Below are 27,506 nucleotides of genomic sequence, written 5' to 3'. Positions count from 1 at the left end.
GTGCTCAGGGCAGCTCTGTGTGTTTGAAGATGTCTTTCAGGCAGAGGAACAAATTTACACAGCAGTTCTCTTAAGCCTGCTCTCTGTTCATTTTAATGAAAAACTTGCATCTATTCTAACACTAGACAGAGCAAGAAAACTCTTAACTAGGGAAAGTTCAAGCTGCAGCTGTGCTAGAAGCAAGTTTTTCTTTGAAAAAGTCAGATGTAGCTTAAGGCTTATGTGTGCTTTGGCCATCAGAATGTCTAACAGCTGAAATGTATTTTCCTTGTTTATAAATTGCAATTGTCTATTGCATATAGTTCCTCTGGTGGTTTCTCCTAATCAATTAAAAATACTACTATTTTAGGTCAGTGCCCATATTGTGTGTGGGTTATATGTTCCTTTCTGACTTCCAACAAAACATTTTATTGCTCTTGGATACACTTACATTTCCCAGAGCTTTTCTTCAGCCGTGGGCACTGCAGTTTTTTTTTTTCTCCTTAGGACTGGCAGCAAGCTGGGGATTTCTCCTCTGATGTTGGCTGCTATGAATGGCCACGTCCCTGCCGTGAAGCTGCTGCTTGATATGGGCTCTGATATTAATGCCCAAATCGAGACCAACCGCAACACAGCCCTCACCCTGGCCTGCTTCCAGGGCCGGGCAGAGGTGGTCAGTCTGCTTTTGGACAGGAAGGCCAATGTCGAGCACAGGGCAAAGGTAAGTGGGGGACTTGCCTTTCCTTATGACTTATTGCCTCTGAGTCATCAAGTTTCTTCAAATTTTCCTGTAACTTTGAGCCTCTCTGGGCTTAGAGGAGTTATTACATCAGAGCACTTAAATGTTCTGAAGTAAGTGTGGTTTCTTTTAAGAAATAAAAACAGCATCAGTGATGATGTATTTTTTGCATTAGGGAAAAGCTGACTGGTCCTTCTGAGTTTATAATGAAACTTAGATTGACTCTTGTCTAGACTTTTTCAGGTTTAAGCTTGACGTGATAGTAACAGAACAGATATAGATATTTTTACATGCAAGTGAAGTCTAGGCAGGAAGAGAATAGTGTTGCTTGTGATTCTCATATAGAACAGACTTCTTGTCTACAACCAAAGTAGTGCAGTCAAACTTTGTAAAGCTTTTACGTTGCTGTAGAACCCGTGGCTTCAGTACTGTGACCTTCTGTGCCTCTGAAATGCTCCACAGGTCCCATCCTTTGGTGCTCTGGGACAGCTTTGTGTCTCCTGCCATAAAGCAAGCTTAAAGCTTGTGTAGACAGCCAGACTGGTTTCCCCAGCACAAAGGAATTTTTGGTAACTCCTAAGGCTGCTGAAATAATTGCTGTGTCTGTCTACCCCGCCTGCTTCTGGAATGACTGTGGCTGGAGAAAAGGGGATATGGATAAAAGCCAGCTCTCAAATGGTCAGTTGGGCATGTTAGCAGCTGGTGTAAGTTTTTTTAACAGTCTGACCTGGCAACTAAGTTGGGCCCAGATCAGTCTCAGTGCCAAGGGAGGCTAGAGAAAAGCTATAAAGCCAGTTTTTGAGTATTTTTGTAGAAACACTTGTGTCTTCATTTGAATCTGTTCTAACCTCTGTTGTAGAGATCTTGTTATAAACTTTGCATTTGCTGTTGAGACAGGTATATGGTGGTGCTTAGTCAACATGTTTGCTTGGGTTTGTATAAGTCAAAGCCCAAGAGTGTTTGGGTTTTGGGTTGGTTTTGTTTGGTTGGTTTGTGTGTGGGTGTTATGTTTTGTTGTTGGGGATCTTTTTGTCTGGGTTTTTGGGGTCATTTTTAAGGAAGTGACTGCTTGAAGTTAGGCTCCTAATCTAAATATAAGCAGCTAAATAAAAATCCAATTTCCTTTTGTAGGAATCGTTTATGTCTTATCTGAAGTATATTGTGCAGATTTCACAGAGTAACTCATTCTCTTTGCACAGACTGGTCTCACACCTCTGATGGAAGCAGCTTCAGGAGGCTATGCAGAGGTTGGAAGGGTTCTCCTTGATAAAGGAGCTGATGTGAATGCCCCACCTGTGCCTTCCTCAAGAGATACGGCTTTAACAATTGCAGCCGATAAGGGTCACTACAAGTTCTGCGAGCTCCTCATTAATCGGTAAATCATTTCTTCTCATTAAGTGCTTAAGGCCAGAGTGGGCGGGGCTCTGAGCAACCTGATCTTGTGGGTGACTTCCCTGCCCATGGCACAGGGATTGAAACAAGATGAGCTTTCAGGTCCCTTCCAACCCAAAGCAGTTATGACTAATGATTAGTGGCGCATTTGTTCTGTATTCCTCTGTGGCAACACTGCTCTTGTTCACATTACCTCATGCACCTGAGAGCAAAGGGAATGGGAAGCTTTGAAAATAGGATGTTACATCTGCCCCCTACTCTTCAGTGTTATCCTGGAATATCTCACTATTGCAGTGTTAATTAAGCAAAGCTGGCAGCTGGGACCAAAGGCAGGCAGACAGTGTCTGGCTTGGACAGCTTGTTTGTGTATAAATCCAGCAATTCCCGCATGAGAATTTCCTCACTGTCACTTGGGGAACAAAGCCTGGAAGTAGCTCTTGAGCTTTTCAAGCATAACCCAGTGTGCTGCTAAAATCTCAAGAGACTGTGGGTAGTCACCACACTTGATAATTCAAAGGTTGCTGGTTGCATATCTCTGGTGCAATAGGTGACATGAAAAGTGTTCATTTCTGTCAGGGAAGTTTAAATATTCCCCGTGTCACTACACTGCAGATGAAACAGCAACATTCAGGGACTGAATTTCTCATATCTTGTCACTGTATTTCAGTTACAAAAATTCTGTGTCCAGTTGTACTCTGTTTCATGATCTTGCTCTCTGACTTCCACCTTTACTCATGCCGTTCCTGGATTTGTGTTTTCAGAGGGGCACACATTGATGTTCGCAACAAGAAAGGAAACACCCCGCTGTGGCTGGCAGCCAACGGGGGGGCACTACGATGTGGTGCAGCTGCTTGTGCAAGCAGGGGCAGATGTGGATGCTGCAGATAACAGGAAAATCACCCCTCTTATGTCAGCATTTCGCAAGGTAGGAGACCAACTTTTTTATGTTTTCAAAACAATGCCTCTCATTTCATCTTGAGTCTGAGTGCTTGGTTTTGGAAGAATCGAATATAACATGGCAAAATTACTACTTTGATAAAATACCTACTTTGAAGTCATAATTACTGTACTTCACAAAGGTCTAGTTTTTGAGAGTTGAAAAACTTGGTTCCATAAATGATGTTAGCATTTTCATTTCCAGTTGTACACTGTGCAAAATCCTCGACTGTATGAGATTTCCATATTTCTGCAGTCTGTACTGCTCGTTTCAGTCCTGCTTTGGAGATGAACAAAATACCAGTCTGCAATAAGCTGTCCTGATTCCTTTGTGCTTCTCTCATTCTGTTCCTAATCTGTTGTGATGGGACACTGTATAGTCAGCTCTTCTGTCACCCACTGCCTCTTCTTGACAGGAAGAACATTGCTTTGGGATGATTCCATCGGTTATGGTGTTGGATGCAAGGAGCTTAAGCAAAGAAATTTATTAGCTGTAGCTGCTTTGCCTTTAACAAAATAGCAAATAAATGTGTGGCTTTTTTGACAAACAAAACTGCTAAGCTTGCCCTTGTTGTGACACTGCTTTGCTTTCACATAACTTCAGAAGCAATAGTTGGGTGCTTTGTGTGGTTGCACAGTGTACCCTGGGAGCAGAAGAATGTGCTTCCCAGGATAGCATTCAGGTGGCTCAGTTTCCTGATCTGACTTAGGCTGAAATTGAACGGTCTAAGTCAGCTCCATGGGGTGAGTGGCAAGAGAGTGCACTGGGTGACAAATGGTGTCTAAAGAGAGTTGTCTTGTGTCTTGGTTGCTACTAAAACCATGACAATCTGCCTCTGGTCCTTGTCTTTTAAAATAAAAAGTAACTTGTGGAAGAGCATGCCTTTGCCACCTTGAAGCAGAGCAGTGGCTGTGCTATCAGCACTGAGCAAGCAGGAACTGCCCTTCTTCCCAAACAGCAGCTTACCAGAAATGTTCTTGTTATTTTCAGTGTTTTGCATTGAACTAAGGATATCAAACTTGTATTTTTGATGATGAATGTTGACAATTGTAAACAAAAGATGAGAATTTTCTTTGGTGTTCTAGGGGCATGTGAAAGTAGTTCAGTTCCTGGTGAAAGAAGTGAACCAGTTTCCTTCAGACATTGAGTGCATGCGCTACATAGCGACCATCACGGACAAGGTGAGTTGGATTTGGGGACAAGAGCTTGGCCTGAATTTCCAGCAAAAATATCCATGGGAAATTCTTAAGTGTTCAAAACTGAATGTATGTGTTTGCTCACATACGTCTGTTTTGGATTTGTGCATGTCTCCTTTTTAATACAGCACTTCAAAAATAAATCAGCATTAGATCCCATTCTGTGAAATAGTTTTTATGTTTGAGAATATAGGGAAGCTAATCTCATGTTTGTAGAGCAAGCCTCACTCCTCAGTTGTTATTATGGTGGTAATAAGACAAATTTGCATTTCAGGACCTGTTGAAGAAGTGTCACCAGTGTGTAGAGACAATTGTGAAAGCTAAAGACCAGCAGGCTGCAGAAGCCAATAAAAATGCAACTATACTGCTGAAGGAACTAGACCTGGAAAAAGTGAGTAGATAATTGCTTTTGTGTAACAGTGTGTGAATCTCTAGTCTGCATTTGGTGCTTCTTGGGGCTGTCTTCATGCTCTGACTGTGTCTGTGTTCCTCCCCCAATCTATCATACAAGTGAGGGTGGCAAATTAGAATTGGCTTCTGTTTCAGCCACTCCATTGTCCTTTTTAGGAAAGCTTGGACTTACCAATAGTTCCTTAGGCAGTAGCTCTCTGGGAGCTACTCAGCACAGAGGATGTGTGAGTAGGGGAGGTCTCCAGTCTCATGCTGTGTTTCTATGGGTGTAAACCATAGACCATAAGCATTTTATGGACTTGGAGTTAAGCAGATAGTGGAGAAAATCCCCTTCTTCCTCTGCTGAGAATACTGCAAATTGTTCTAGAGTAAGACACTAAGACACTCTTGAGTGGGCTTCTTAATGGAGGTTCTTACAGTTTTTGACAAGTTCCACATTAGTTTATTGAATTTTCTAAATTGTGGACTTGTTAAGCACACATCAGTTGCTGTGCACAAACAGTGCAGCAGATGACATTTTCCATATATTTAAGAAAAAAAAAGGTTAAAACTAGAGCCATTAAGTACTGGCTTTTGAATCAAAGATATGAACATCACACCAGAAATATCACTGAGTTAATTAAATGTTTGATAAAGGACCAAGAGGGAAAGATCTTCCAGCAAAACTGTATCTTTTTAGTACTTCTCTTTTGGTTATTACTTTGTTATCATTCCTTAGAAGTTTTGGGACCAGCTAGACCTGTTGTTGCATAAGCTCTGTCCAGTTTCTGTGTAATGATTCCGTATTTGCCGAAATTGTTCTAGTTCACTGGTTCTCTCCTTTCTTCTTCCCCCCAGATTTCTAGGGAAGATCTGAATTATAAGTATAATTTAGTCTGTGTGAAAATGTTTAAATTTGGATTCTTTTCTCCTATATAGTCAAGAGAGGAGAGCAGAAAACAAGCTCTTGCAGCCAAAAGGGAGAAAAGAAAGGAAAAGAGAAAGAAGAAGAAAGAGGAACAAAAAAGAAAACAAGAAGAAGATGAGGAAAACAAACCTAAGGAAACTCTGGAACTACAGGAAGATGATGATGAAGAAGAAAACGATGATGAAGGTAAAGAACAAATGTTTTTATGAACAATGCAGTTGTGGGAATGCCACCTTTAACCTTCAAGGTAAAGGAATCTGTTTGAAAGCTGGTCAGCAAGGAACATAACTTCAGCTGTAGTGTATTCAGTGAGGGCGCTTATTTCTCTATTTTGTGGGTTCTGATTGTATATAAACTACTTTTCTTTCAGTGGAGCAAGAAGTTCCTATAGAGCCTCCAAGTGCAACTACTACAACTACAATTGGAATTTCTGCAACTTCAACTACCTTCACAAATGCCTTTGGGAAGAAGAGAGCTAATGTGGTGACTACCCCCAGCACAAATAGAAAAAATAAGAAAAATAAAACAAAAGAGACTCCTCAGAATATGCAGATAATTTTGCCAGATCAGCATATATCTCTAGCACAGCAAAAAGCAGATAAAAACAAAATAAATGGAGAGCCAAGAGGTGGTGGTGCAAGTGGGAACAGCGATTCAGATAACTTGGATAGCACAGATTGCAATAGTGAAAGCAGCAGTGGAGGGAAAAGCCAAGAGCTGAACTTCACAATGGATACGAACTCCTCGGAGCGGCGCTACGCCTCACTGCTCATCCCCTCTCAGGAAGAAAAAAACAGCACCTCTGCTTCCAAAACACCAACAAGGTGAGACTGTTCCTTCCCTGTGGTTTCACAAGGTTCCGCCTATGCCTGCGTTAATTTTTTGCATCTTAAGCTCTGCACCAACATTCCCAGAGCCTAGAGAGACTGAGGATGCTATATTTGCATAGCTGTGTTAAGTTTGTTGAACACAATCTCTTTAAAATCTTGTAAGAACAAGACTTTTTGGCATTGTTGGCTAGTTTTTAATACTATTTGAGCCAAATGGCGTTTTCTCTCTGCACTTTTTAAGTATCCATGTTGCATTGTCAGCTTTGTTGTAATAGATCTTAAAAGTGAATATGCTGGGAATTTAATAAGGAAGTGCCAGCTTTGCTTATCATCCACATACAGAAGTGGTTTTGTTACCTTTTGATTATTTTATGGTTTCATCATTAACTCATTTGACTTGCAATTTCTTTCTTTTAAGGAGAGAAGAAGTTGATGACTCTGAGCATTTCACCTGCCAGGTTGATGGCCAGTTTGATATAACCTTGTCAAGCCAGAGGTGAGAGTCAGAACAACTCAGGAAACTTCCTGGGGCCATATGAATGGTTCAAAACGTCATGCAATTGCCTGGGAATGTGCTGATAACTTTTACAACATCACTTTCTGACTGAATCAGAAAAATTAGATCCCATGTGGGTCTGTAGTGTTTGTTTGCTTTTACATCTAATTGATACAAATCAGATCCCCCATAGTTTTGTTCTCTCTTTCCATTTTCTGCACTAAGGGAGGGGAGAGGGCAGGGAGGTTGATCTGCAGGACACTGGGCTGATAGAGAGGCCAGCTTCAATAAGAGCATAGACATTGTGGCATCAAGAAGGGCAGTGAGACAGGGCTGTTTTCAGACTGATCGAGACACTTGTCTGGGAGTGGGAAGAGAGGATATTTTTCTTTTTCCTATTTTTCCCCAGATTCGAGTCAGAGGCAGAATGAGTAGATTCATCAACCCTTGTGGTTAGAGGGTGTTGTTTTGGGCTCCCATTAGGAGTGTTAGAAATTTGAATTTGTCTCTGTTCTGTTCTTGAAACATAGATTGTTTCAACCTTGAACCTTTAATCCAAGGTTTGCTGCAGTTCACTGCAGCAGGACAAGCTAAATGCATCCTTCTGACTCCTTGTTAGAGGTGGTTCTTCTGGAAACAGTTCATGCTACTAGTTCTAAGCTGCAGGAATGTAAACTGTATGCTAAGATACATTTTATTCTGTAATTTGTAATCAGCCCCATTTCTGTTCCCAGACTTGATGGTGAAGGTCATTCGAATTCTTTGTCGACTACTTATAAGGCTGTTTCCCTGCCTCTGACCTCTCCAAATGTAAAGCTGAATCTGACCAGTCCAAAAAGAGGCCAGAAAAGAGAAGAAGGCTGGAAAGAAGTGGTTAGAAGGTAAAGATTTTATTACTATGTTTTAAAACTGTCTGTGATCTTTTTAGCTTGTACATTCTTCTCAAATACAGAATGTCCAGCAAGATTATATAACTGAAGAATTAGCTTATAGAAGAATCTACCCCACTTTCTCTTGCAGTGCTGGGAAAACCAACTGCAGCCCTAATTTGTAGTAACTCCTCGCTAACTTAATGTGAACATGGCATAAACATTGTATTTGGCATGAGAAAATAAAGAAAACCTGTGACTTTAGTGGGGGAAGGGAGCAGAGGGCAGTGAAAAGCCCTACAGCAGATGATTGCCCATGAACTAAAGGCAGAATGGATGTGACTAGACGAGAGGCAAATGGCCACTTCAAAGCTAAAATTCATTGTACTTTGAATTGACCTTGATCAGTGGTAAATTGTGTTACCTGACAGCAAGTGCTTAGAGATACAGTGAGATTTAAAGTTTTACTGTAAAGCAATCTTTTCCTTTGAAAATGTACTGGGTTTTACTGTATGGCCATTAACACCCCAGTATCTCTTCTGTAACCTTTATGTTGTCTACTGCTTGGAACTAGAATGATCTGGCTTTGCTTTTATTTTGTTCTTTATCAAAAAGGAATATAGCTGGAACATACCAGTGTCAGATGCTTTGGGTGCTCTTAGGAAACCCTCCTCCTTTTGTGCTCTGCAGTGTCAATGACTGCAGTGGCAGATGTGCCCATTTTGGAGAATTTTAGGCTGTGTGCAAAGAACATAATCGTACAGGGGGCTTAATGCATTTGGATTAGTGGAAGCCACAGAGTGTTCTTAATAAAGGTTAAAAAGGCAGTTTAATATGAAAATTCATGTGTTTGAATTCTTAGAGTTGGTTTGGTCTCTGCCTTTTGATGTGGTCACCAGTGAGGCTCTCCACAGTGATCTTGCTGGGTGTGTGATAGCAGTCTGGCCACCACCTGGGGAATGGTGCAGGCAGGAACCCCTCAGACAGCCCTGACCCGCCTCTGACCTGAGGCTGCTCCTGCTCTCCTGAGGGTTTTGAGTTTCTTCTCTTTGGCTCAGCCCAAATGTTCATGTGGGTGTTATCTGCTCTTGTGTTGGCCTTGGCAATGTTCTAGACATGCATCCAGAACCTGCCCTATCCTCTTTCCTGAGGAATGCCATAGGGAACATTCCATTCAGTGTTCTGCACTGATGTTTGCTGTGCCCTGACTGATGGAAGCATGTCCTGCCAGAGGGCATCGTTGGTGACCATAGATGTGTGGGTGCTGTGCCCAGGAGCTCCCTCTGCTAAAGCCTCTCTGGTCTCAGCAAGAATTCTTCTTCCCTCTCCCTGTGAGTGACCCTCAGCTTGAAGGGATGTCTATCAGAGTAACCAATGCAAGCATCCCTTCTGCCCCTGACAGGCAAGTGGGCAGAGTTTTGAAAGACCCTCCCCCCAGCAACACTCTGCAGCCAACACCAATTGAGCAATTTCAGCTGCAGAGAGGAGGGCGCTGCTGTTCTGGAGCAAAAAGGTACTTTTGGGGCACTTCTCTAGGTCAAAACCATCAGCCTTGGGAGGGAGGGAGGGAAATGGCTGTGAATGATGGGTGGGAGGTTACTGGGCACTAGGGTGACCTCTCCTGGAAGAGAAATGCCTCCTTGAGTGATTGCCAGAGGTCCCCAGTGGGCAGGGGTGGAAGCAGACCAAGGTGCAGTCAGGAGCTTTGTGAGCAGTACAGGTGTTCTTGAAACTTAGGTGATGATGGAGGTCTGGGGAGAGAGTAGCTGTCTTGAGAGGGGAGCCTTGGAGATGGGGAAGAAAACCCAAACCATGAAACAGCCTTGGAATAGAGCTGGGTGCATGCACTGGGGGTTCTGGGGATGGCAAGTGTAGTAGTGTTCTGTCCTGGCAGGAATGGGGGAAAGAAATAACACCTTGGCAACGTGAGGTGTTGCTTTAGAACATTTCCATGTGTTTAGATGTTTAAAATTAAACAGGTTTCCTCTAAGTCCTGTTAAGTGACAAACAATTCCCTGAGGATCCAGTTACTTAAAGATTTCCAGGACTGGAATAGCTAGGTGAAGTTGGCAGCCTTTCCACAGGGTGGTGGGCACCTGTCACTGTTGTGATTTCTGAAACCTCTTTGAATCCTCTCTGATTGTTTAGCATCAAGCCAGAGCACATCAGTAGCACGCCTGAAAGCAGTTTATGGGTGCAAGAGGTCAGACACACCCTGAAGTCTGGGGTCAGTGGTGGCCCAGAGACGTCAGCTGAGGTCTGTGTGCAAGCAGAGCTTGTGTTCAAACACTTCCCAATAGCATATGCTTGCTCTGACCCACCAGTACCATGGGAATCAGGAAAACCCTGAACTGACTGACTTTGGTGACAGCATTGTGGCCTGACAGTGAGGCTGCTTCTGCAATTCCAGGCTGCATCACAGGGGCTTCAAGCAGCTCCCTAAATCACAGCACTGCACAGCCTCACCTCCTTTCACCCACCATTATTTATTGGTGATGCTCCACTTCCAGATATTGAGGTCTGAAAGAAGTGGATACTAAAAGGTTGTGGATGTAGGTGGTGTTACAGAGCTCATCACTGGGAAAACACTGGAAAGCCACCTTCTTCTTGCTATAAACAGTCAAAGTAGTTAAGCCATGGGCTTTTATGTTTTAAGCAATGCTGCTTGTATAGATTCAGGTTGATAAGGATTTGTGTCACTTTAGAGAGGTACTCAAGATAAGATAAAATCCAAATGGGTTCTGAAGTGCTGTGAGGCTCATATATCTGTGTTACAATACTGGTGGAATAATGCTACTGGAGAATCCTTGTCAGGTACTGAGGATGATGAGTAATTTGAGTGGGGGACTTTGAGAGAGACTCCAAAGGGTGAAGAAAGGGTCAGCAGAAAACCACTTACTGCCCTTAAGAATATGACGTCAGCCATTGTCAGACTTAGCAGAGGGGTTTTGTCTGTCTTTGAAGTTTGAATGCATTTCACAGATTTTTGATCTTTGTGATACAGGTCAAAGAAATTATCAGTCCCAGCTTCTGTCGTATCTAGAATAATGGGAAGAGGTGGGTGCAACATCACAGCAATTCAAGATGTCACTGGTGCCCACATTGATGTGGATAAGCAAAAAGATAAGAATGGAGAGAGAATGATCACTATAAGGTACAGTATCTCAAAATTAAAGTCTTGAGTTAGTCCACAGTGTCATTTATTGAAAAGTTTGTTTGCTTTCTTAGGCAGGATCTATTTAGCTTCTTTGTTCTAGAATAGAACATACATTCCTGATGCCAAGATATGCTGACAGTTGACTTCAGAGATAATCCTTAAGATACACAAAAGTCAAGAAATAACTTACTGCAGTAAACTTACAATAGACTTACAGATCAGTGTAAGGTTGAAGCTCCGGAGTGTTGCGCAAAGTGGGGTTTCCTTTTGCGAAAGATAAATCTGTTTGTGTTTAATCTAGGGGAGGTACAGAGTCCACGCGATATGCAGTGCAACTCATCAATGCCCTTATTCAAGATCCTGCCAAGGAACTGGAAGACTTGATTCCTAAAACTCATATAAGAACACCTGCTTCAAGTACCAAATCAATCCATTCAAACTTTTCATCTGGAGTCAGCACTGCGACTGCTTCCAACAAGAACTCGTTTCCTCTCGGAGCACCGCCCCTGGTCACATCGCAGTCATCAACACTATCTACTTTCCAGCCTCCTAACAAATTAAACAAGAATGTCCCAGCCAACGTGCGCTCATCTTTTCCGGTGTCTCTTCCTCTCGCTTATTCTCACCCTCATTTTGCCTTGCTGGCTGCTCAAACTATGCAACAGATCCGGCACCCTCGCTTACCTATGGCCCAATTTGGAGGAACCTTTTCACCTTCACCAAACACTTGGGGACCATTCCCGGTGAGACCAGTTAACCCTGGCAGCACGAACAGCTCTCCAAAGCATAACAGTTCGAGTCGTGCAGGTAGTCAGAACGGAAATGTTCTGCAGACAGAGTCTCCTGGGTTAGCTACATCCAGCTGTCCCGTCACAGCCTCGTCTGTCACTGCTTCCAGCCAGCCTCTGTGTGTGACCAGTAACCGGACTCCCTCCTCGGTCAGGAAGCAGCTCTTCGCTACGTGCGTCCCCAAGACGAGTGCTGCAGCGACAGCCATCTCAACTGTGACGAGCACCTGTAGCACTCTGCCCTCAGCTTCCTCTGCCCCCCCAAACAACGGGCAAGTGCCCACAGCGTTTCTGCCGCCTCCTGCTCCGCAAGCGCAGCATTCTGCCCTGAAAGCGGACTCGTTCTCGGCCGTCTCCGCGCCCAAGGAGAAGGTGTCGGCCCCCGAGCAGCCGCCCACGAGCGCATGCCCGCCAGCTTCAGCCGCAAGCACTTGCAGCGTGTCAGCCAGCAGCAGCTCAGGGGGCACCGAGGCGTGCCCGGCGAGCAGCCCCGCACCGCTCAGCAACGCCCAAGATGAAATTCTGCCAACCAGCATGTCTGAGATCAGCCCTTCCATGTCGATGCCTTTTTCATCCAGCTCAGAAACTGCTCCGTTAAGCTTAGCGTCACCCAGGTCCGTTGTTGCAGATAATCAGGACAACAGTAACTTACCTCAAGTAGCTGTACCAGCACCTCGAGTTACTCACAGGATGCAGTCCAGAGGTTCTTTCTATTCAGTGGTACCAAATGCAAACCTCCATCAAGATCCTCAGTCTATTTTTGTTACAAATCAAGTTCCTTTAACACCTTCTCAAGGTCCACCTGCTGCAGTGCAGCTTTCGTCAGCCATGAACGTTATGAACGGTTCTCAGATGCACATTAACCCAGCAAACAAATCATTGCCTCCTGCCTTTGGGCCAGCAACGCTCTTCAATCACTTTAGTAGTCTTTTTGATAGCAACCAGGTGCCAGCTAACCAAGCATGGGGAGACTGTCCACTCTCTACCCGAGCAGCAGCTGACCCATCTTTCACTGTTCAGTCTACCTTTCTGAATAACTCTGTGCTAGGACATGTGGAAAACGTCCATCCCGACAGCTCCAAGGCTCCTGGTTTCAGGCCACCTTCCCAACGGGTTTCAACTAGTCCTGTAGGTAAGTCATTAAGGTCATGTTCTGGACAAAATTATTTCTTCAACCATTGCACTTTGATCATCATACTGACGGAGAAGTAGTCTACAAATGACAGTTGGAGAATGCTCATATAATGAGGATGGCCTGTTTTTTCCAAGTGCTCTTTAAAATGTGGATGGTTTTTTTTCTTCAGCTCTTCTAGGCTGTTAGGTGTTGGGAAGATTGCAAATGTTGCATTGCTTGTCCTCTGTGTGAGACAGGAATGCTCCCACTTGCTTGTAGTGTAGCATTGATTTTAGGTTTTGGGTTGGAATAGAGCACAGTGTGGGGTGACACCAAACCTGAGGACTCCTGGAGGTTCCAGCTGCAGCAGTGGCTGCATACACGTGCTCCATATTGTATGTGAGACTCCAGCTTGACTCGGTGAGGGGAAACTCTCTGTGCCTTTTGGTTCTTGATGTGGCTCTGGGATTTTAATAAGCTTGCTTTGTGAAGCTTATTGGTGTGCTACTGTGTGGGGTGTTTTATTCAGAAGTTCAGTAGAGCTGTATTAGCACATGTGGGTTTGTTTGAAATGTGTTAGGAGCACTGACATTGCGCTCCCTGCCTGTGCTGTGCTCTGCCTGCAGGACTTTTATCTTCTCAGTGTTCAAACTATGTTGCAAACAACCAAGAGTACCCATTTGGTTGGAAGGGACCCTCAAGAGATCTATTCCGTGCCACCCTTTTATCCTTGCCATGGTGGCTGTGGGGTGCCCTGGAGCTGGGTATCTGGAGAGCCTTGCTCTGGAGTCATCCTTGCCCACACAGTGTGTGTTGGGTATTTGGGCTAAAGCTTCAGGACTTGAATGCTGGGCTGGGACAAGTCAAGTAGTTTGACTTTCAGATTAAAGGAGAAGGGAGCTTTTGGAAGATGTGATGGTAAGGAAAGAAGATCTTCAGCATTCCCTTTCCTCTCAGTTGCTTGACAAATGTGCAGGACTTCTGCAAACCAGAACACTTCTTTCTGACTGGCTTTAACCACAAAACTGGGGTATTTGCTGTGACTGTAGCTTTCTCAATTGTTAAATTTGGGTTGTATAGTTCTGCAAACTGAGGGCACACATAGAACTCTGTGCCACATCCAGGCTCAGTGAAGTAAGCAGAACTAGGTGGGTAAGATGAAGTAACTGGACCTTGTTCATCAGAGACAGTTAATAAAGAGCTGCCAGACCCCTAGCAGGCTCCAGAACCACTTGACAATAGCTCAGCTTTTCCTCTGCAGTGCTCTAAACTGGAGATGGCTGTTGCTGAAATAATTCCTGGGGAAAGGAAACTTATGGCAAATGGGATCTGTTGATTTCCCTGACGATGGCATCCTGCATGTGCAAACATGGATGACTGGGACTTCCCACAGCAGCAAAGTATTTTGCTGTTCCCTTATGTTAAGATCATCTGTTTGTAATGGGAGAAAATTTCTTATATTTCTACTTTATATATAATTTTATACTTTATATATCTTTAAGTGACTGTAGGTATTTTAAAAACAGTGTAAATCTGTTTCTGCCCTTAGAAAGGTTAGGTAGATAGCCATGGAAAACTACCACTATTGACTTTGAGGAAGATGTGTATGAGGTTCTCAACTGAAATTCAAAAATATTTGGACAGAACACACTTTTCCTGAGTTAGGATTTGATTGGTATATTGCAAAGTGAAGAAAAACTGCAAATAGGTAGTGTGCTGCTAAAATTGTGTCTGGCTAGAGGTCATTAGTCAGGTCCTTAGTTGATTCATTTAATGTCATTTTACTTCATCCTGCTTTTGATCACCTTTGTTCCAGAATCTGAGAGTAAGGGGTCTAAGGGACCTGGAGGATGTTTGGAAGGTGTGATAGAGAGGAAAGGAATGAGCACAGTAGGCTGAGGACTTCTCTGATACCTTCCCTCAGAACTAAGTAGGGTCTGTCCACACCTCTCATTCACCTTCTCCCAGGGGTTGGCAGAACTGGGGACTTCCATGGCTATTTCCTCAGGGTTTGGTGACAGGATTCATGAGATTTTCAGAGGGAGGGAGAAGGACCGGTCACTGCTCATGCTCTGCCCAGCAGCAGCACAATGGACAGGGCAGAGGGGTTGGTAATGGCCTCAGAGCAAGTGGACACCCATCCTCTGATCTCAGCTGTGACTACACCTGAGGGAACAGAGGTTTGCATTTTGTGCCTCTCTTGCACTGTTGGCCCATGGCAAATTTTTCCACAAATCAACATTTCTAGGGGATCACCTCTAAACTTATTTGAAGATTTAATATAGTTTGGCTGTGCACTAAACCAGCTTTTTCTTAACAAGTTTTCACCTCAGGGTCAAGTTCAGGTAGTCTGCTTTTCCGGTTCATGGGTGAGCTCAGCTGCAGCTCAAGTTTTCTCTGATTTACCAGTTCCTTTGGTGAATATCACACAGCTATCTCTGCACATATCAGGTATCAGGCACAGATATCTTTGCAGATCTCACTGGCTTTGGATCCATTCTGGAAATGGCCTATTTGTCTCACATTTTTAGGTCTCTTGTCCTGGCAGTTTGCAGTTGAGGGCAGGCTTAGCCCAACCATGAGAGGAGAAGACCAAAAGAAATCTACTTGTTACTTCTGTCCTCTGTATTTTAAGGAATTTGAGACCTTGCTTCTTAAAAGGGGTCACAAACTTGAAATATGCCAGTTTAGGAAGCAGCACATGAGAATGGAAAAGCATGAAATGGTTGGAGTCTGTTTCACACAGAGTGACCAAGTATTGTGGCACTTTCTCTAAAGGTGCAAATAACATTTCAGTAACCAATATCTGCCTAGAGCCTTTGATAAACTGAATTTTGAGCAGAGTTTGTGTGAGATCAGTACATTCCTCTCAAAAGCTCAGTTATGCATCCAGAGCACAATGAGGAGTTAGAGTTCGTAGCCCAGGTAAGTGCAGAGTCAGGTATTGCAGAAAAAAGTATTAGAAAACCTGATTTTATTGGTAAGTACACAAATAGGTAGCTCATAGCAGTCAGGATTTGATAAGTTGCTGTTCAGAATAGCCATTTTTAATATCAAGTGAAGGTTTTCATCCACTTTTATGGAAGACAAGATAATGTTAAGGGTTCTGTGTGACCTGATTCTGGATTTGTGCATCTCTGGCTGTCACGCTCCTTTCAGCCCATGGAGCATATCCAGCTGTGCTGAAGCAGACTTGCACTTTACAGGCTGTGTATCCAAAAGCTGTGTACCCATCAGCCTTCTGAGCCATCAAAAGACAGCTGGGCATCCCTCTCCTGCAGGAGAGCTGCTTTTGTCACAATCCCTGCCTTGTTCTCTGTCTGGGAACCCAGCAGCAACCATGGGCAGCTCTGTTACCCTTCTGTCTGGGGCAGACCTTGTGTGGTTTGCCAACTCAACCACACTGCAGCCACAGGCACTGGCATCCTCCTCAGAGCCATGGAGTTGTGCTGTGACAAACCCAGGAATGTCCTCCCATGCTGGGAGTCCCTCAGCTGAGCACCCCATGTTCCAGCAGCAGGGAGATGTGTTTCTCCTTGGCTATAATGGAGACTTCCCTTTTTAACCTTTGGGTTAGGAGAAAAGCACCTCCTTCAACTCCAACAAATCATTTCTGTCCATGTGAGCAGGTTGGATCTGGCACTTCTGGAAGGAGTAAATCAGGTTTACTCAGTTGATAATACTGGGGGGAAATACCTGGCTTTCAGGAACTATCCAGGCACTGGAAGGTGCCCCTCTAGTTTCTGGCCTAAGGTACTGCCTGGCAACACCGCTGTTTGTGGTGGGGTGTGTGTACATGTAACCTTCAACCTCACTCTGCAGCAGCATAGGCTGGTCCTGGTTGTGGTCATTTTGAACTGTTTAAATGGTTTTGAAACTAATCTTGTTTAATAGGCCCTTGAAACTAAACCCTAAACTCAGGTGAATATACCGCCATGCCCATTTCTGCTTTCAGGTAATAACATGTGAAAAGAGCTTTTACAACATTTTGGAAAAGTACTTAAAAGCTTTGGCTTATTAAAAAAAGCTGTAATTCACCCTTGCAAGTAATTTTTGTGGGACTTTGAACTCTTTCTCCATCTCTCTCGTCCTCTCACACATCCCTGGAGGAAGCAGCCCCCTCCCCAGTGGTGCTGTGCCACACCAACCCTGTCTCTGTGGCCACAGCGTGCTCTGACTGATCTCTGTATGAAGGTACCTATGGGATGGCAAAGCCCATCCTGCAGAGAACTGCTTCCCTGGTGCTGGATTCTCCTGGGACTTTCACACAGCCCTGGATCCCTGTTGGATTTGTGTGGCTTTTTGTAAGCAAAGATGGTGGCCACTCCCAACTTTCCTGCTCTGCTCTCCCTGCTAAGATAATTTTCTTTCAGTGGCCAAAGGGATGGCTGTTTTTGTTAAAACTTGAGGCCAAATCAGAGATGCCTCTGTGGTTTCTAAGGGAGAATCGTGCACCTGTAAAATGACCTTACCATGTGCAGATGCCCCCAAAGGTGATGAGATGCTTTAACTATATTTGGAGCACTAGCTTTCTCTGGTGCTTTGAAGCAGGTTCCCAAAGAGAGATATTTAATCAAATTTATGTTTATTTCAGGCTTACCCTCTCTAGATCCATCCAACAGCTCTACAACTTCTTCTTCAGGTCCTTTGACAGGCTTTTCAGCAAACATACAAGGAGCACGGGTTTACCTTCAAGGGCCAGCGCCTGTTGGGACTCCCAGCTTTAACAGACAGCATTTTTCACCACATCCTTGGACAAGCGCAACAAATTCATGTAGGAACTTCATGGGTCTGTCTTAGTTAACTATAAATTCATAGCTATTGTCTTTAGTAGATTTTTAACTTGAGGGGAACTTGCCCAGTAATGCACAAAATGCTTTCCAATTGCTTTTAGCAGCTGTGAGGATGGCGTGCAAATCCCAATCTGTGCTATTTTGTGGGGTTTTTCCCATGCCACTAGTTCTGGTAACAATACTAAAGGCCTATTTGGGCAAAAAAATGAGTCATTGTAGGCTCTTGAGAGTAGAAGGCATGAAGCTGTGGGGGAGTGGAGGTGATTGCACCAAGCTAAAGATTCCCTCTCTAAGTAGTACGAGTGCAATATTAGGTGAAAATGCCATGTTTGCTATGGTTTAAAGTTATAGTTGCCTTTTTTCTTTCTTTTTTTTTCTTTCTTTTTTTTTTTAATTGGGATCTGGAATTATATTTAAGATATTCAAAAATCTCTAAGCATCATCCAAGGTAACAGTGGGTTTTCCTCCTAATGGAAAGAACATGGAAGTAGCTTTACAGAAAATATGGGTCTTTGATTCAGAATCTTAGCTGAAGAGGTTTTTCATGTCACTGCATGCAACTTCATTGCCACTCTGAGTTTAAGAACTAAAATGTTTAAATGAGTGCTCAAAGGAAGTTGGATTTCCCAGGGAGAGTCAGTGACACTTCTGAAGTTGGCGGGACTTTATGCTCTTAGGTCACACCTGTGGCTTTGGGAAGCTGTCTGATTTCTCTTCTGCTGGAATCGGTGGATACCAAAACCAGGCTGTTTAGATATTTATGGTATTTTGGCTGATGTTTTCACCTCTTCCTGAAACTCTTCCATGTTTCTTATTCTTTCTTGTAATTAATTTTGATACTTTGCTATGTCATGAGAATATCATAATTCTGATGGCTGAAAGCATTTGTGTTATAATGTTGATTTTAGAGTTAAAATAATTCCTAGACAGAATTTCTGTGAAAGCCTTGAAGAATGCTTGCCAAAAAAAGTCTTTAAAACATTTTATCATTTGCTTTGGGGAAATAAATGGGATGGCATTTACGCTTGCTACGTTGTGTGTAATTAAGCAAGAGAAATACTCTTTTCAGCAGGTGAATCTCCTATTCCATCAGTTTCCTCAGGATCATCTTCGCCCCTCTCAGCTGCTTCTGCACCTGCTAACCTGGGCCAGCCAAAAACGGGTAACGCCAGCCAGGACCGCAAGGTGCCGCCTCCCATCGGGACCGAGCGGCTCGCCAGGATCCGCCAGGGAGGCTCCGTCACGCCCACGCCCCTGGGAACCAACTTCACAGCCCCCGTGGGCCACAGCGGCATCTGGTCCTTCGGGGTCAACAGCGTGTCTGGTGAGTCCCTGTGCTGCAGGGAAACTGCCTCAGCAGGACTGGGGTGGAGAGGAGGAGGAAAGCTCCACGGTCTGTGGAGAACATCCTGAGGGAGAGCTGGTGGCAGTGGTGGGACAGCACAGGTCAGTGGAAGCACTGTGGTTCCCCCTCCTGATGCTGGTGGTTCTCACCCAGCCTGGGTCAATGGGAGCCTGAAATGGTGCAGAGACCTCGTACAGAGTCCTGTGATGAAGAGTTTAGAGCAAACAGTTTATATCTGCTAAAGGGGCTGTTTCCAGCCCTGACTGTTGGCTCCCTCTGTCCAGGTTTCTCTCTTGTTTTCCACTCAAATTTTACAGTGTCAGCTGAGGTGCAGCTGATGCACCCCAGGACACAGAGCTGTGGATGCTGGGTTTTGCATTGATTTCCTCATGACTTTTGAACAGTATGGGATAACTTCTGTTCCAGGCAGCCTTGGTTCCCAAAGAATGACTTTGAAACAGCTGAAGTTTTACGTTCAGTTTCCTGGTAGTTGGATTTTGTGGAAAGGAGGAGGTGCAGCATTTGAGGTGTAGAGTGTTTCCATTGGTAACTTTCAATACAAATGTTTGAGTCCTGCATTTGTTACATGCTTCAGTGAAGCCCTCCACACTCTGGTTAATTCATGTCTCAGCATTGCTGTGTGTTTTCAAGAAAAGCTTGTATGTGCTTACAGGTAGTGTTGGGAGCTCTGTTGGATTTTAGCCATTTTGCAGTGGACATGTGGAACTCACAGTCGTGGTAGTCCCCATCTTCTCCACCCTTGTCTGGATACCTGAGATCCCTCTGTGGCTGTGTGTTTTCAGAGTGCCTTTGGGTGGCACTTTGGGTGCTTAGGTGTGTGCAGCTGCTGAGTTCTACTGGAGTGTCTGCAGTGAATTTAATCAGCCGTTTTTAATCTGTTTGCAGAAGGTTTGTCGGGTTGGTCTCAGCCTGTCATGGGAAGTCATCCAATGCATCAGCAGCTCTCGGACCCGGGCACATTTTCTCAGCATCAGCCAATGGAGAGAGATGATTCTGGAATAGTGGCTCCCTCGAATATTTTCCACCAACCTATGCCAAATAGTTTTGTGGATTTTTCTAAAGTAAGTTACAGAGAGTTGGATTTATGAAATGACCGGGCTCTGACTTTATTGCATCCTCCTGTTCTACCTATTCACTCTGTGTATGTGTGTGTGCCTCTGCTGCCACTGCTTGTCACCCCAGTTCTGAACCTTCTTTCATCCCAGAACTGACTAGACTAGGTGCCCAAGCCTGGAGGCAGGTCTAAACAAAGCCAGACTCTGTAGGTTGCAGATATTCTCTGGTCAGTAGCTGAAGGTCTTCATCACTCTGCAGTGTTTCATCTCTCAGAAGTTCAGTCTCCTGGAAATGTTTCACAAAGCTTGCCCAGCTCTTGAGGGTGATTACAAGTTTGCTTAATGCTTTCAGCACAAATCATGGCCACAATACCACATACCTTCCTTAGGGAAGTGGCAGGAGGAGAGGACTCCCAGCTTATTTCAGAAAGAGCCACAGCATATGGTCTTGGCATCTGCATGGCAAACCAGAGCCATTCACGCAAAGGAAAAGAATTCTTCTAATTGCAGAAAGCTGCTCTGTAACTTGCTCTTTCTAAACAGGCAGAATTATTTTAGATGGCCATTAGGAATTAGAGAAAATCTTCAACCCAGACTGGTTGGCTCAGTGCAGCCCTGTGTGCACTGCAGCTATCCTGTGCTGCAGAGAGGAGGGAACACTGAGGTCACAGTGTTCAGCTGCTGGCCTGGCTTTGTGGGCCTATCTGAAAACTCTGTGCGCGCTGCAGCCTCTGCTGTGTGTAAGTTCAGAAAAATAGCTAAGCTGGCTCTGAAGTCAGTGTTCCATACTCTGCCACAGTGTTTCCTGGCAGTGCTAAGATTCTTGCCAGTAGTGGAACATTACCTGTGGCTCTCTGTAGTCCTACAGCCACCCTTCCCCATGTCCTTCACCAGTGCTCTCTTGTCCCCTCAGGGCCTGCCCATCTCCATGTATGGTGGCACTCTGATACCCTCGCACCCCCAGCTGGCAGATGGCCCAGGAGGGCCCCTCTTTAACGGGCTCCATACTCCAGATCCTGCCTGGAATCCCATGATCAAAGTTGTCCAGAACTCAACAGAATGTACTGATGCTCAGCAGGTAGTGTGGCTGCCTTTTCCCACCTGTGCTTTCCTGGGGCTTAATAAGGTGCTGTGATACCCAGTTTGGGTGACACATTTGTTTTTTTCAGTTTTTTTAAATTGGATTAAGATTATTTGCATGACTTTTCCCTACAGTCTGGTGTGTATGGGTGTGTGTGTGTGTGCGAGTGTGTGTGTATTCATAAAATATCCATGGTGCTATTGGTACCAAAACTTCCAGGTAAAACAAGCAGCATTTCAAGACTGCTCAGCCAGGTAATGGACTGTTACAAGTGAGAGGGTTTATATCCATACTTGGCACCTTGCAGGTTGTCAGTCAGACCTTGGCCAGAGTTGGAGAGCTCCTGTCTTTGGACAGTCTGGTTATATTTTGAGGGAAGCCTTATGCTTGCCCTCAGTGGTAAAACACTGTTAAAGGAACCTTTATTTGTTTTTATAATAGATTTGTCTTTTTATTTCTTGCTGTAGATTTGGCCTGGCACCTGGGCACCTCACATTGGAAACATGCATCTCAAGTACGTCAACTGATTTAAGGGGGTCTGTCCTTTTTTAGCCTGGTTTGGGAATCTTTATGACCTTGAAGAACCCTGGGGATTTTTTTCATGTGCCTAACTAAATGATTTTCTGTGGGCTGTAACAATGGAATCTCGATTGCCCATTGTATAAGAACAAATTGACTTACCTATACAAACTGATTCTGTTCTCCAGTTAGTTTAGCCACTTCAAACTTAAAAATCAGACAAAACTAGTGCTTTTGGCTAAACATTACTGAATGCTCCTTGTATGCAGCAGAAAACTAGCTGATGACATGATTTTGACCTTTTAGGGTGGTAAATACCTGTATGATTGTTTACAGACTTAAAAAGAAAAGCTGAGTAAATTTCATGTCGTATAGTGGCTCTACTTTATGTAGCCTGTATTAATGTGAACTATTTACCTGAATACTCAATAAAAGGCAAACAGCATTTCTAGGTTGTGTGTGAGAATTTTGAAAGGGCTGTATGTTCTTGTCCTCCGTAGCTGCTGCTGTGCCTGGTGATCTCCCGGTGTCACGTACTGAGCACCTGGGTGCAGGCAGGTTTGGGAGGGTTTGGAGCCACAGATGTCTGCAGACTCCTTGCCCCTGCCACTTGTGAGCCTTTTATTGGTGTGAACCTGCTTCTGTGTTATGGTTTTTTATCTTCTGGATTAGTTCTGCTGCTTCTGGCAGGTGGTCACCTGAGAGATGAGGTTTTGCTCTGGGCTGCAGAGAAGGGCTGACAACAGTGACGGGTGAATGCAGGGTTCCTTCACCTGTCCAGAAATAGATCTTAGAAAAGTGCTTCCCATTAGAGGAGAATGTAATAGGTTCAGTTCTAAGCTTCTTGTAATGCTGTAAATCTGCAAAGAGCTCCTTGAGTCCTTTCTATGAGGAGGAAGAGATTTTTGCACACTGCTTAAGATGAACATTAACTCCTGACCCAGTTCTCCACCTTCTGCACTTGGACTGTGCTTAGTTCTGCTTTTGCTCCTAAGCAATGGAGTAACTGCATGGAGTGTTGGATCTATTCCTTAAGCAGGAAACTCCACAGCACATAGTGTCTAATCCAATGAATCAGTGTCAGACCAGGTGGAGACTTCTTCTTCCACCTTATCCAGACAAATCCTTACTTGAAGCAACAGAGTTTCCCCAGTAAAAGCAAAAAGAAGTACTGAAAACCCAAACTGCACAAGCATTAGCCACATACAACAGGCAATCAACCTCAGAAGCACTACTGGATGGCACATTCAGATATTTTCTTGTTATTTGAGGACGAAATGCAAAAAAATTTGAACTGCTGTTGCCCCAGTGGTAGTGCCAACACCAAAGGAGATACACATAGAATCAGAGACACAGAAAGGTTTGTATTGGAAGTGACCTTAAGATCACCCCAGTCCCATGCCCTGCCCTGGGCAGGGTGTAAGCAGGAATTGTATTTCAAACAAGCAGTCTTGTGGTGCAATAGGTGTGTGCTCTGGAGGGGAGGTATAGGGGAAGGGTGGGGTGTCCATTTCTGTGCCACCTCCTCCTGCCACATCCTGGGGAGCCTCTGTCTCCCCATCCTGGAGGGCTGCAGTTCCAGGGCAGGTGGCACAGCCTACTCTGTGACACCAAGAGGGCAAGACCCAGGATGGGGATGGGACTGTCCCTGGAACAGCCTTGGCCACCCCAGCCCTTCCTGCACAGGTCCCTTGTTGGATTCTCCCCAACACATCTCCTTCCCTGAGGACATGGACACTTGCTCTGGGCATCAGACCCAAGTGGCCCCAGCAGCCTCCACTAAAGTGGAAAAGGGAACTACAAAGTTTTGTAGGAAGATTCTGCTCGAAGTTTGGACCATCACTGCCCCATGGTTACAGGGGGGCACAGGCAGAGGCAAGGCCTTGTGCTTCTGGGGAGCAGGCTGGTCACAGTGCCAGGGGCTGGTGAGTGCAGTGCTGGTCCCTCAGGGCAGGCTGGCTGGATCCAGGGAAACAATGGGGGTAGCACCAGAGTCTGTACCCACTTGAGTTCATCAGCCCTGAGTGGCAGGGCTCCCCCAGACCTGTCCTCCTTCCCCTTTATGACCCCTGGGTCAGCCATGAGCAGGTCCTTTGCTGTCTGTCCTCAGGGAAGCATGTGCCTCACTCCTGATCCCATGTTTGGGTGGAGCCACAGGTGCCTGTCCTGTGGGCACTGGCTCCATCAATGTGCCTTCAGTTAAGCTTCTCTGGGCTGAGAGAGCCCAGCCCTGTGCTAGGGGGCCGTGGCTTGGTGTGGCCTGTGTAAGATGTTTGCAGTGCTCAGCAGGAGCTCTGGGCTCACTGGCACCTCAGGCAGCAGCTCTGGGCTCCCTGGAACCCTGGGCTGCACCTGCTGCCAGAGCCTGGCAGGGAACTGGTGCTGGGCTGCAGGGAGGGATGGGCAGGGAACAGCAGGGCTGCAGACGTGGCACACAGACTGGTGTGACCTCAGGCATTGCTGGCAGGCAGTTGGAGCATGGGGAGGAGGCAGAGTGTGCCCTGGATGGACACTGCACACCCAGCAGGCTGGAGGAGGAGATGTCTCATGGAACCCAGCTGTTGTCCTCTTGCAGGGAGCAGCAGGTGGCTGGCTGAGACAATGGGAACAGGTCCCCAAGGTGCCTAGCATGGGATACCCAGCCCTTGCTGCTCCACCCTGGAACGGGGCACCACACAAAGCTGTTGCTGCCTGGCCAGCAGGCCAGGACTGGCCCTGGCTTGCAGGCAGCACAGGGGTGGCCTATGTTGTCCACCATGGGGTAGCCCTTGGCAGGCTGGACCCCATGTGCTGCATCCTGCAGAGCTCCAGGAGCCTGAAGGGGAGGAATAATGTGGGGAATAGCTGCTGGGCAGGATGGGTGTCACAGGCTGCCTTGTGGGAAGCCAGATGTGGTGGCTCCAGAGGCAGACGTGTCCATGAGCCATGGCCAAGCACTGGGTCCCACCCCTGCTCTGGGCTGAGGCACTCAGGGAGGGTGGCCAGGGCCGGCAGTGCCTGACAGCCCCCGCTTTTGGCAGGTACCCGCATCATCTGCGACCGCAAGTTCCTGCTGGAGTGCAAGAGTTCACCCGCGGCCAGGACCCCTCCCTGCTGCCTGCCCCAGACCCCCGGTGTCACATCCCTGGCCCAGTCCAGCCTCGTCAAGCTGGAGGAGCTCAAGGAGCGGAATGAGAGCCAAGAGGCCATGCCAGGTGAGCAGCCCAGGCCCACGGACCACCTGCCTGGGGCACGGGACAGGGCCAGATCCCAGCCTGGCCCCACATCCAGCTCCTGCCCCCTTTGCCTGCCTGTGTGTGCCAAGCCAGCCCTATCCTAACCCTGGACCTGTATCCATCCATGCCCTTGCAGATCAAGACCAGTTTGAGATGGACATCTGAGTTTCCATCTCCCTGTCTCCAGGCCATGGCTGGGCCTGTTCCTGGGCCTCGTGGAGGTGCTGGCACCGTGACCAGCTGGCTGCAGCCCTCTCTGATGCTGGGGATGGACGTGTGACACCTCAGGCTCTAGCACAAGTGGCTGGTGCAATTGCCTAGGAGCTCATGCTTGATCAATAAACACCGTGAAACCCCTGTGCTAACATGGTGTGTGTCTTTGCTGGGGCTCAGCGGGGTCCTCATCCCCAGGGAGGTGAGGTGTGCAGCACCAGGAGGGTGCAGAGGGTGACACTGCAGGTGAGGGCCTGGGCGTCTGTTCTCAGCCGTGGTGGAGGCAGCTGGTGAGGCCATCCCATAAACATGGGGAGAACAGCACAGTTAACACCTGACTGGGCATGTGTCTGTCCCTGGACCTCCCTGTCCCTGAGGTCACCCAGGTCTCTTGGGTTCCAGACTCGACTCTGAGCTGTGTCAGGACAGCAGGAGCCCAGATGGGAGCCAGGGCTGTGGCTGCAGCACAAACCCTGGTCATGCCAAGGGCTGTTGGCATGTTGGCCTCCCTGGCCAGCCTGGTCCCCTCCTGCAGCAGGGCTGGGCTCTGGGTCTGCTGTAGGCCCCCCACTGCCTGATGAGGGGCCAAGCTTTGCCAGCCAGTGCAGCATGGACACAGTACTACCTGCTCCACCCAGATGCTGCCAATTCTTCCCTTGACATCTTGTTGGCCAAGAGCATCCTGCCAAGGCCAGAGCCCCATGGCCTCACCCAGCAATCCACCATCTCCTGCTGACCCTGAGAGCCCCAGGACCTGTCAGTGCCAGAACCCTCAGGGACACTGTGGGAGGGGGCAGGTTGGTGCTGTTTATTAAACATAATGAATCGCCACTAAAATGTTGCAATGATTAAAATCCCCTTTTCCTGGATGAGGATTGGGAGGCAGAGGGGGTGCCCCAGCAGCAGGGGCTCTGTTCCTGCCGGTGGCCCTGGGCAGGGGCTGCCCCGCTCACAGTCCACAGCCCCGCCCCTGGTGTCAGGGCTCCTCCTGCTCTGGCTCACTCGCGGGCTCGGTGTTAGCGCTGCCGTCCGTCTCTCCGGTGGGCAGGTCCCGCGTCTCAGCGATGAGGCGCTTCACGCCCACCATCCACTGGCTCACCTCGTTCACGTGGTCCACCATAAGCGAGCGGTGGATCTCATCGGCTGCATCCCAGTGCTGCTGCTGAAGCTCTGCCAGGACAGGGGACCCCGTCAGGGGCGCAGGACCCACCGTCCCGCGGGTGCCTCTCCCCCAGTGCCTGTTGCTGGGGCGCCTGCAGCCCCCTTCACCCCCGTACCTTGCACCAGGAGGCTCATCCTCTTCCTCACTGGTGCCGACAGCTTCCCCTGAGCCCACGCGTCCTCCAGCACTGTCAGCCGCCGCCCGATGTCATTGTACACTTGTTTCTGGAAGCAGAGGTGAGCTGGGAGTGAGGGGGATGTGCCCCCACCAGCTCTGGGGCTGCTCTCTTCCCCCCTGAGGTCTCCTGGAAGCCGGCAGCCCCTGCCTGGCTGCCCCGGCTGCCCTCCCTGTGCCTCGTGCCCCGCGGGTCAGAGGTGGCGGGAGGGGCCGCAGCCTCACCTGCACCGTGGCCCGGCAGGAGTCCAGGGCTGCCCTCAGCGGGGCGAGGACGGTGTCGGCGGACACGCTGCACTCCTCCTGCTCCGGGAGCGCAGCGCTCGGCCGGCCCTCGGCCCGCGGGGCAGCGCCGACAGAACCCTGCGGGGGCGGCCCCAGAGCCCGGGGCGGCGGCGCTGCGGGGTCTGCGGGGGCACTGGGCGGCTCCGGGGGGGCACCTGCGGGGCAGAGGCGCCGAGCCCGTCATATCGGACCCCGCGGAACGGGCGCCCAGAGCCGCACCGCCGCTGAGGGAGCCGGGCCGCAGCTCCCTGCGGATCCCGGCGAGGAGCGGCCCCTGGAGCTCCGCCGGGAGCCGCAGAGGGAGGCAGGGGAGGGTGAGGGGCGGGCGGGGGCTCCGCGGTGCTGACCTGGGGGTGCCCCCGCGGGCGGGGCGGGGGCCCGGCGGGTGAGCGGGGTCCGGCGGGAGCCCCCGGCTTGCGCCTGCAGCCCGTACGAGAACTGGGGGGGGTCGTTCCAGCCGCGCTCCTGGTTCCCTGCAGCAGTGAAGGGCGCGGTGAGACCGGAGGAGATCGGGGAGCCCCCGCGCCAGGCGGGACCGCCGGGCACGTCCCTCCCGGCGCTCCCCACAGCCGGTACGGCCCCGACCTCCCCCCACACACGGACCCCCGGAGGAGCCGATCCCGGGCACTGTCCCGCACCGGGACCCCCCCCGCACCGGAAGTGCCGCGCGCGCGCCCCGCGCCCCCTCACCCGGCTTCACGTAGGACTCCGCCATCCCGCCACGTCACGCCCGGCCCCGCCCCTTCCGGCCCGTGAGGCGAGGCGGGGCGGGAGGGGCGGGGCCGCGCCTGTCCCGCCCCGCCGGGGGCCGCGCTCGGGGCCGGGGCC

General features: G+C 47.8%; 2 protein-coding genes across 2 annotated transcripts in view; one reads left to right on the top strand and one right to left on the bottom strand.

The window, feature by feature from the left end:
• Positions 1-22,074, top strand: part of ANKHD1 (ankyrin repeat and KH domain containing 1) — a 95,263-nt gene extending 73,189 nt beyond the window's left edge. Inside the window, 18 exon segments of the mRNA XM_056502488.1 lie at positions 487-700; positions 1,918-2,093; positions 2,872-2,932; positions 2,934-3,035; positions 4,133-4,228; positions 4,518-4,634; positions 5,573-5,747; positions 5,932-6,385; positions 6,810-6,887; positions 7,622-7,768; positions 9,159-9,269; positions 10,761-10,910; positions 11,215-12,833; positions 17,410-17,589; positions 18,681-18,932; positions 19,860-20,035; positions 20,943-21,107; positions 21,578-22,074. Of these exon segments, the coding sequence (XP_056358463.1) occupies positions 487-700; positions 1,918-2,093; positions 2,872-2,932; positions 2,934-3,035; positions 4,133-4,228; positions 4,518-4,634; positions 5,573-5,747; positions 5,932-6,385; positions 6,810-6,887; positions 7,622-7,768; positions 9,159-9,269; positions 10,761-10,910; positions 11,215-12,833; positions 17,410-17,589; positions 18,681-18,932; positions 19,860-20,035; positions 20,943-21,107; positions 21,578-21,637 (4,333 nt within the window). The 3' untranslated portion in view covers positions 21,638-22,074.
• Positions 22,075-25,844: 3,770 nt separating this feature from the next.
• SRA1 (steroid receptor RNA activator 1) lies at positions 25,845-27,475 on the bottom strand. Its single transcript, XM_056502489.1, has 5 exons — positions 27,369-27,475; positions 27,026-27,151; positions 26,619-26,833; positions 26,335-26,443; positions 25,845-26,227 (listed from the first exon to the last, which is right to left on the bottom strand). Exons 1-5 carry the CDS (start codon positions 27,391-27,393, stop codon positions 26,034-26,036), a joined length of 669 nt encoding a protein of 222 aa, XP_056358464.1. The 5' UTR covers positions 27,394-27,475; the 3' UTR covers positions 25,845-26,033.
• Between the last annotated feature and the right edge of the window lie 31 nt (positions 27,476-27,506).

This window comes from Oenanthe melanoleuca, chromosome 13, assembly GCF_029582105.1.
Source record: "Oenanthe melanoleuca isolate GR-GAL-2019-014 chromosome 13, OMel1.0, whole genome shotgun sequence".
In the NCBI taxonomy this organism is placed as follows: Eukaryota; Metazoa; Chordata; class Aves; order Passeriformes; family Muscicapidae; genus Oenanthe; species Oenanthe melanoleuca.
The sequence above is the reverse complement of the archived record's forward strand: the minus strand, read 5'-3'. Positions and strand labels throughout refer to the sequence as shown.

Bases quoted from the DNA above. Each gene is read 5' to 3' on its own strand.
- SRA1 (XM_056502489.1), bottom strand. From the start codon at position 27,393: ATGGCGGAGTCCTACGTGAAGCCGG. The intron at 27,152-27,368 runs GTGAGGGGGCGC...TCACTGCTGCAG, and splicing joins GGAGTCCTACGTGAAGCCGG to GGAACCAGGAGCGCGGCTGG. The intron at 26,228-26,334 runs GTACGGGGGTGA...CTGTCCTGGCAG, and splicing joins GATGAGCCTCCTGGTGCAAG to AGCTTCAGCAGCAGCACTGG.